General features: G+C 32.9%; 1 protein-coding gene across 1 annotated transcript in view; it reads right to left on the reverse strand.

The window, feature by feature from the left end:
• Rtf1 (RNA polymerase-associated protein Rtf1) overlaps window positions 1–10,206 on the reverse strand; it is a gene marked incomplete in the record, with an annotated part of 38,643 nt that overhangs the window by 5,533 nt on the left and 22,904 nt on the right. Inside the window, 2 exon segments of the mRNA XM_067047177.1 lie at window positions 9,599–9,794; window positions 9,866–9,948. Coding sequence (XP_066903278.1) covers window positions 9,599–9,794; window positions 9,866–9,948 — 279 coding nt within the window.

Below are 10,206 nucleotides of genomic sequence, written 5' to 3' on the forward strand. Positions count from 1 at the left end.
GGGTAAGTGGACAGCATAATAAATCACTCTTATAACTTCTGCTTATTATCGTGCAGGTTATTCCTCAACTACATCAACTGGGCACAGCCAAAATTTTATTCCTTTTTTTATCTTAACTAACAAGGGTAAGGAAGCAATGGACAGCATTCAACATTTTTCTTCATCAAAAAGGAATAAAATCCAAAAGATATTTGATATGAGGTAGAAGAGTGGGAATTCAGCAATGTTGCATTTACACGAAATTGTGAGAAGCTATGAATTTTTTATGGGAAAGCAGGATATCAGCAGAAAATAAAGATTCTCCAAAGATAAAAAAAAGTTTAAAGATTTATAATTTTAGATTTACAAAATCATTCATATTTAAAGGTCTCAAAAGATGCTTATAAGAAGTCTGACTTGATTTTTTCTAAAAAAAATTGATTGGTCCATTTTACTGGGAGCACGTTTTGGTTATAATTTTTAATACACTTATCTGCCACAATATAATAAACAATATTTACTTTTCTTCTAATTATTTATGAAAAACAAATTGTTTTGTATATAATGACAATTGAATACATGCACAGCAAAGGCAGATTTCTAAAATTATATAAGATTTTTTTCTCAGCTCTTAGAGGGCAAGAACATATATCTAATATTTTTTGGCAAATATCACCAAAAAAGTTTCACTGTAATCAATAATACCACTTGTGTCCTTTCTCTAGTAAGTTTTGTTCTGGAGCTAAAATTGTTTGTCAGGCAAAACTAGAATTTTACAAAATTCTTTTCGACATGAAGCTCCTTAAATAACTTACCATAAAGGTATAACTAACAAAACTATGAATTTCAGTTAGGATTAGTTTTGATTTATTCCCATTTTTATAATGTAGCTTGCATAACTGTAAGGCTAAATGTACCTCTTCATGGGACGCACCAAAATTAGTAGAATTTACTTTTTTATGTTCTCCTGAACTTCCAATTTTCGATCTGTAAAGAGATTTTATGTTTTTTTGAATTTAGAATTCACACTGATTAGACTTTAAATCCAATTGAATAGTAAGGAAAATAAGATGCAAAAATATGAGTTAACGATAATTTTTTTTTTTTAAGTGGACTTATAAGCACTTGCAGAACTATTCACTGAAACCAATGAGAAATTTCGTGAAATTATAGCAAGTTTACAGTGATCGTTAAGAGAAAAACATGATTTTGTTTACAATTGGAAAGAAAATGGGATGAGGCGGATACCAGCTGGAACAAGATGGCTGTTGTCAAGGCTGCAAAAACTAACTTTCTCTTAAGGCTTAATGTACCGATTTTTAGTAAGTTTTTTTTTTCAAGAAATAGGAGAGCACTTTCGGTGCAAATTTACTTTTCTTCTCATTTGAATACGGAATAATAAATTTCCCATCAAGAACCCCATAAAAGTTACTGAAATTGGTTCATTAATTTTTGTTGTAATTATTTTGGGATTTAAAAAATTTATCTTTGTTATTATTTGTAAATCAAAAAAAGTGAGCTTATAGGCACTTGACCACAAGCAAATAAAACAAGTCTGCGCAAACAGATTCATTTTTGGTAGCAGCAAAAATACGATTTAAGATTAAAGCCGCGAAATTTGTAATTGCTAGACCAGAGGAATTGGCAGCTTACCCTCACTTCTCTAGATGTTGATGCTACGAGAGCCGCAATGTTTGTCTGCTTGATTTATGTATTTCCATGCATTTTTTATTTTTTCACTAATACTAAAGTGGAATTCCGAAATAAGGATACAACATTTTTAAAATTAAAATAATTTTAATTTTAATAATAATGTTTTCAAATTTTATTCATTAGGTAAATTTTGATTTCCTTGTTAAAATATTTTATCGCTAAATTTATCTTAATTTACCAGTGTAATCACTATATTGTTTTAGTTTATTTTTCTAATATTTAGAGAAATAAAAAAAACGAAAATTAGAAATAAATATTGTTTTAAAAAGTTAAAAAGCTTATTTACTAGTGCCAACGTTTCAGCCAGAATTTTTAGTCTTCATTAGGGCTAAGAAAAAAAACAAGATAATAACAAATGAATAAAGGATATATAGAATGATTAAAGTAAATAATTGTACAGAATGAATATAGATAAAATAATGTAATGAAAGAAGTGGGAAAAATAAAAGGTATATATAAGTAATTAAATATGTGAGTAAAATAACATAAGTAATAAAATAAAAATGTAAAGTTATATAATGCAAAGAAACTTTGAAATATGAATAATTTAATTTAATAATAATAATTTAAAAATGGAAAGAAGATATACGTAACTAATGTAATATGTAAGTAAAAAAAAAAGCATTAAGACACAAAATACAAAGTTAGTAAGACAAAGAAGTAATTAGAAAATAATAATAATACTTTGTATTGAAAAATAGACCATAAAAGGAGAGATCAACAAGTTCAAAAATAATAAACAAATTTAAGAATATAAATTTAAAAGCAGTGAACATTACAATAACATTTAGTTCTGTCGGGTTCACTAATGTCTAACAACCTCATTAATCTGGGATTTAATAATTAAGGAAGAATTACTTACATGTATCAAAGAAGGAATATGGAAGAAGACGAGTCAATGTCCAACAAGTTTAGAGGAAAAGCCTTCGGCAGAGACTGAGCGGATTGTCAAGTGAGTCAGCGGGAGTTTCAGAAGTAACAGAAACTGAAGATGAAATGGATGAACAAAGGAATGGTCGTGAGCAAAGGGACCGAGAAACCACGTGGAGGCAAGGACTAGGAGGGAGGAAGACACATGAGATCTGAGGAGGATGTAAGCAGAGAGGCGACCGCACATTGACAAACTATCACATGAAAGGAGAGCAGAGCGGTTTGCCTATTATCCGAGTGAACGGGGGAGTAAGCTGTCTTGTGGACACGAGCAGTTCAAACACCATTTCTTGTAAAGAAGTACTAATTAGCGGCGAGGGGATGACACTCCAATTAAAGTTTTGCAAATGTAAATTAATCACTCTGGGTGGACCATGCAGTATAGAGGATAGAACTGGGTAAGTGGGGGGCAAAAGAGGGCGTTTCAACAATTCATGTAATGAGTTGGATGCTTAGGGATTATCAGATGATTATTAATCTTTTAGGGAAGGTGGGGCTAAGATAATAAAAGAATAGTAATGGGAAATGGAATATTAAAATCGGACGAAAGAAGTGCAGATGCCAACAAACAATAGCAGACGGGAAGGCGCGAGTAGGGGCTATAACGCAGGTGGAGAATTGGAAGGACGCCATTACAACGGATTTGATGACATTTTCTTTAATGAAGGAGAGGTCTTGAGTTCAACAGAAAGGACGGCTCATGAGATTCCATTAAAGAAGAAAACTGACATATGTTAGGGAACCACAAGGATTCATTGTGGAGAGTACGCCATCCAATAATAGTTCATTGTGGGCGGTGTGGAAGAAGCCTACGCCAGGTGAGAATGGGGAGATATATAGGGTGGTCATTGATTAACATAAGGTCAACGATAATACCGTCGCTGATAAGTATCGGATACCGAGGTTTAAAGATATCCTTGACAGACTAGGAGGGGTTAAAATCTTTAGCACCTTAGACTTGAAAGCAGGACAACACAAACCGGCTTTCACTTTCGTACCAGGGCACTAAAAATTTAGGAGAACGCCATTTGGTCTGAAGAACGCGAACATTTCATTACATTTCAAAGGTTAACAGAATAATTTTTGAGAGGTATAGATGAATCAGTATGCCAGATTTACCTGGATGACCTCCTGGGCCCTGTTTCATAATGAAAGCTAATAGTATTAGTTCATAGTACAAGTGTAGAAACTAGTCTGGTAATAATACTAATACTTATTTTTTTCATGATAGGGATGACTATTAGTGATATTACAGGAATTCAAAAATACTAAAGTACAACTTACTATTGTACAAGTCAGTGCAATTGATTTAAGTTAAATCTACAAGACTAATAGTATTAGTTAGTACTTTATTATGAAACCGGGCCCTGGTGTTTAGTAAATTGGTTACAGACCATGTGAAACACTTGAAGAGTGTTTTTCAGAGGATGCGAGAATTCGGACAAGAACTATCTCGAGAGAAGTCATTGCTGGGACAAAAACAAATACATTTTCTAGGACACACCATATCTCAGGAGGGGGTAAGATCGGGCCATTGAAGACAATATAAGAAAATGTATAGATCAGTGGCAGAAGGAACTAGTACTAGCGTTTCCTGACTTACAAAAGCAGTTCATGCTCACGACAGACGCTAGTGTGTACACACTGAGAGCAGTGCTGTCATATCCCCCCAATGGAAGGGGAAGCTAAAGGAATCGTCGGTGATAATTACAAGGTGGAAAGAACTGTTGATCCAGTACAGCATGGACATCACGTTCAAACCTGGCAAGGAAAACATAGTAGCAGATTGGCTCTCGCGAGCAATAATGGTAAATGCAGTAGAATATGACCAAGGGAAAACGGAAGGTAGTTTTTGAGGGAGTGGACTCCGGAAGAAGGACAGCAATCGGCCTCACCAGAAAACCAGAATAAAAAAAAAAGAACGCAGCACACAACCACTCCATACACACTGTCATGGGTTTTGCCCTATTCGAAATTCTTTTTGGGATGCGGGTGCGTCAATGGACTGCCTTGGTACTTTGCAGGGAGAGGATGAAATGTCCGATAATGTTTTGGCCTTGCATAAGTCAGGAACAGGATTCGCAAGGAAAAAAGTAGTGGTACCGCATAACTTCTGCTCTCTATACCTGCAATATCACAGGCATTAGTGCAAATTTCTTTGGTGAACAAAGGTATAATCCGGGACCCAATTCTGAATCTTTGTCCGAAAACCCACCGGCAGCAGTTCCACCAGTTACAAATCAGTTTCCACCTCCACCGTAAATCACTATGCCACAAGCACATGCCAATGCTCTGGAGTGGAAATTAGGACGGCAATGGCACAAGATCTCAGGTACAATATCAGACAGTGCATGGAGAGGTTGCTGCAAGAGCCGGTACTTGCTTTTCCGGATTTCACTCAGCTGTATGCGCTAGGAGCGATGTTGTCTCAGGAGGGCAAAAGGGGAGAGGCCCAGTGGCATACGCCAGCAGGTCACAATGGACTGTTGTAGGGCGAAGTGCTGTCCACAATTATCACATGCTTCCGTAAACTTTGTATTTCTTCCCTAAGGTGTTTTTGAAGTGCCTGGGGATATCACCTCTCCTTCACGTGCTTCATCCTATCCTGCTTCAATGTGATTTTGTGCACCATTTTTCCTGTAGCTCTCGGTACTTCCCCTTTTTTACAAAAAATATCATCATATTACTTCAATATTGCCTCTTTCCAACTCTACCTCTAGTTAATCACCCATTCTCACTTACAGTTGAGCTTCTGACAGCTGTACCTCTTCACTCCAATTCTAATATTCCACTGAACCCCACTATTTTTTATTTTCGCTACCACCTTTTATAAAATATCTCGTAGTCAATGATTATCAGTGATAATCTGGTTGTCTCAGGGCATTTTCCTCATTACATGGACTGCTACCTTTCCTCCCTTAGCCCCCTAGTTACCCAATTCCATTTCTGTTTTCCCTTTAATGCTGCAAGGCATAACCAGAGTGATTAACTGACAGTTACATACTCTGACCTGTAGTTCCCTCTTTCCACCACCCAATCTCTCTAGGGCCTCTCAGCAGACGAATATGTTTCCCAGGATCAATCAGACAGCTTACTCCTCTCTTCGCTCATATAATAGGCAAACCGCCATGCTCCTCTCACATGGTGGTTCTCCAACGTGCGGTCGCCCCTCTGTGAGTACACTCCTCAAAACTCTCCTCGATTCTACCTGTTTTTTCGCTTCTTCTTCAAGTTCTCCTCTTGCCTTGACCACTGGAGATACCTACCGCAGATGCACCGCTCAATGATCTACAGGTCGACACTTTCACTAGGAGAGGATATAAATGGATAACCATATTTGATCTCTTCAGTAACATGGCAAGGGCGCATCAGGTGCTGGACAAGTTGTTGGAAGCTTTCCTATTGTGGTTTCAATTCTACGGAGCTCCGGGGCGCATCTCATCAGATTCAGGCAGAGAATTCAACAATGCCATCTTTCGAATATAAATGAAGGACCTTGAAGTAACATGGCTTCTCAACGCACCAGGACACCCCAAAAGTAGAGGAGGCATAGAGTGGCTTAATGGCACGTTATATACATTATATTATATAGGCTTCATCGATACTTAAGTTATATATATACATAACTTATTAGTCGAGAGCGAAATGCAAAATGCAAACAAAAAAGGTATAAGGAACGAATGGAATCTAAATTATGTTGTAGTACCTTACAAAATAGGCTATTCAAAGATAAACAACTTCATCTTTCGGTATTAGACATTTGAGCCAGCAAGTTACTTATTTTTTGATTTTCTGCAGTCAAATTATGAACGATACGATTCACAAGGAAAACATTAGGTTTGTTCACTGATACAAATAGCTTTTATACACATTCCTCACAAGCTTACTATATTAAAATACAACAAATAAAAACAAAAAATAAATAAATATATTAAAATAAAAAATAAATATGTAGAAAATTTAAATAATTATTTTTTATTTTTCCTATTGCCACATTGATTATTTTGTAGCCAGATTGCATTTTGAAAAATCAGAGATCATTTCGTAGATCTGAAACTCGTTGTGTAGTTAAATAAAAGTTGGATTGCGAAATTTGTTCTGTGGTTTGAATATTCAGATTAGATTTATATGTACTTTCCTGTAAGTGTTTACCAATCTAACAGAAAAAGACTCGGAAGTGAAATTCTAATAGACAAATAAGGGTTGTTATCATGAAATAATTGTTTCATTGTTGCGTCCCTTTCTTTTCATTATTTCTTCAAATAGAACAGTCAAGTAACTTAGTTGGAAAAATATTTTTACTTCTAAAATTTATTCTGAAACATATTTAATTATAATAAATTTAAAGAATTATTTATTTATTCTTCTATAACTTATTTTTTGAAAGTACGAATCAGACAATAGTTGTGGATAATTATAAAAAAAAAATTATAACATCCAATAAAAAATATTAAAAAAGTACAAGCAAACAATAGGCTAAAATCTCACGATCCAGGAAATATTAATAGTAATTATTAACACTAATTAGATAGTACCCAAGAGAAAAAAAAATAATGCAAATTATTTTGAATATTAGTGTAGAATTAAAAAATAGCAGAATACCAATACAAATTTACTATGACTATTCTCAAATTTAGGTATTACTATGAGAAAGTTAGTTTTAGCAGCCTTGAGTTGCCGTATCATTCCAGCCGGTAACCACCTCAAACGGTTTCCTTCCATTTGTAAACAAAAATTTATCTTTCTCATTGGTTTCAGTGAACGGTTCTGCAATTGCCTATAAGGCCACATTTTTAAAAATTTAACATTAACTCATATTTTTGTATCTTATTTTCCTTATTATTGGATTGGTGCTTTTTTAACCTAATTTCAGTAACTTCTATTTTCGAAAAACACAAAATATACTTTACAGATCCGAAATCGGAACATCCGTTCAGGAGTAAATAGAAAAGTAAATTCTGCTGCGTCCCATGAAGCGGTACATTTAGCCTTAATAATACACAAATTTGTGAATGGTGATTTTATTTTTTTTTTTAGTAATTTTTTGATTCTCTTACATTATCCATAACTATTGGCTGTTTCTTACTTTCACAAAATAAGTTATAGGAGAATAAATAAATAATTCTTTAAATATATTATAATTAGAAACATTTAAGAATAAATTGTAGAAGTACAAATATTTTCCCAAATAAGTTACTTGTCTGTTAGTAATCAATTCAGAGAAACAGTGGAAAAAACAGGACGCAACAATGAAACCCTTATTTCGTGGAAGTATTCAGGGTTGTTTAGACCTGGAAAACTGGGATAAGTTAGGAAATAGATTCTGGAAAAGTTAAGAAATCTGAGAAAAATCTTGGAAATGTGTTGCAGTGGAAAAATGTGCAGATAAAATTTAAAAATTCATGAATTATTACAGTAAGAGTTTACTATTTATTTATTGATGACATCAATAAATAACAAAATATTTTAGAATCACAATAACAACACTAAAAAAAAGTCTACCATGTACATATGAGAATTTGGCTTCCAAGTTTTCATTTACATTGCTGTAACTTAGAATTTCAGTTTTGTAATCATTGCTACCTATTCAACAAATATGTGAAGCTTAAAACAAAAAATATTAATTTTCTCTTTTTCTGTTTTCCATAGGAAACCACACACGCAAATATATTTTAACATTACATTTATAATATATTTGTGTGTGTGGTTTTCTATGGAAAACAGATTTGTAATTTTGATCCTAAATGTTTTAGCTTAATTTTATTACTTGGTTAAGACCCTTGTTGGTAGCTTTTAACTCGGGTTTTCCTAATCCTTTGACAAATTTCCATCTTTTAAGCTGGAAATATTTATTTGAATGTTTCTAATTACATATAATTGTAAATTTATTTGTCACACTTCTAATTGGATATTGCTGGGATACCTCATAAGTAAAAAAAAAAAAAATCAGCAGTATGATTTTAAATTAATATTTTTAATAATAAATCAATAAATTCTTTGAGAGACGCCTTGTTTCAACCATACTTGAACCATATTTGAAGAAAAAAATAAATCAGATTCACTTTTAGTATTCTCTTAAGAAATGTCAAAAATGGGTGGAAATACATCTCTGAGGATCAATTTCAAGAGTAGTGAGAGTTACTTCTCCTGGCCTGCCTAGCAACTACAAATATCAACGCTTTCATTGTTATATCGTATTTTCCTCCTTACGATCATCCAGAAGAATGAAATGCTACAGAAAATAAATTAGTTTGTTTCCACAGGTTTGTTTTATTTGCTTGTGGTCAAGCGCTTTTTTGATTTACGAATAATAACAAAGATACATTTTTTCAAATGCCAAATAATTAAAAACAATTAATGAACTAATTAGCATAAAGTCAATGGAATTCTAGAGGATAAATCCGTTTTCAGATGAGAAATTTATTATTCTGTCTATAAGTGAAAAGAAAAGTGCTGCCATCTCTTGACTAAAATTTGGTATATTTAGCCTTGATAAATAACTGTATCTCCTACCCATGAAAACTTTTTTTTTTCTAATTCTACGTTCTTCATGAAGCAGAAATAATTGATATTTAACTACCCTAAAATTTCATTAAAGATCTTTAAAAGCTTATGATAACAAGGCATTTCCTAGATACATTGTTAGGAAAAAATCTATTCTAAAAACCACTTTTTTTTGGAGTTGAAAGAATCAAAATATGAAGGTTTAAAAAAACAAAAAAAAAAACAGTTACCATAATTTAACTCCTACATAGTTGAGTATTGTAACGTAAAAGTATATAGAGGGCATTGTAATGTAAAAGTATGTAGAGAGTATTGTTGTAAATTAAAGAACTCGCTCAAATAAGTTTTCTCAGAAATTTACCACTTCATTTAAATAGAATTTTTTTTTAATAGTGTTAATAAAACACAACCTTTCCTAAACTATTAATTTATATATAAACACACTATTAGGAAATCAATTTTGAGTATTTACCTTTTCAATATCTTCTTCTTTGAATTCATATATCATAGCTTCTTTGATATCCTTCATCTTTGACTCAACATTGTCAAGTGTTGGGAGTTGGATATTGCTTGAACTTAGAGTATCTTTCCATTTCAAAAATTCAGGCTCCGTAAATTCCTGGTTAGAAATAAATTCTAACCGAAATACACGTTCTTGATTTCCATGCCTGATAAAAACAATATGAAAATTTAATATCAATAATGGTAAATTGATATTCAATAAAAATTGATTTGATACCTTAATTTTAATCCTTTATTGGTCCTAGTATTTCCAAGCTGATAGATTTTAGCAGTTTCTACCACTCCGCTAATTTCAGCTACCTAAATTGTATAGAAATATGTAAAACATGATAAAATTATTTCTAAGCTAAGAATATATTCATCTATAAACATATTCTTTCTCCCTCTCTCTCTTTACAAATATATATAAGTTACAACCTTAGTCAGCTGTTACTTCTATGTCAGCTGACTGAGGAGATCAGCTGATCGCATGTATATAAAGAGATGTACCGAACCCAATAAAGTTAGTATGTTACAGCAGTTCACACGTGTTACATCTTATTCCTTCTTCTCTTTTTT

Source organism: Halyomorpha halys, unplaced genomic scaffold (genome assembly GCF_000696795.3).
Source record: "Halyomorpha halys isolate HHAL.00 unplaced genomic scaffold, Hhal_1.1 Scaffold173.1, whole genome shotgun sequence".
NCBI classification, from domain to species: domain Eukaryota; kingdom Metazoa; phylum Arthropoda; class Insecta; order Hemiptera; family Pentatomidae; genus Halyomorpha; species Halyomorpha halys.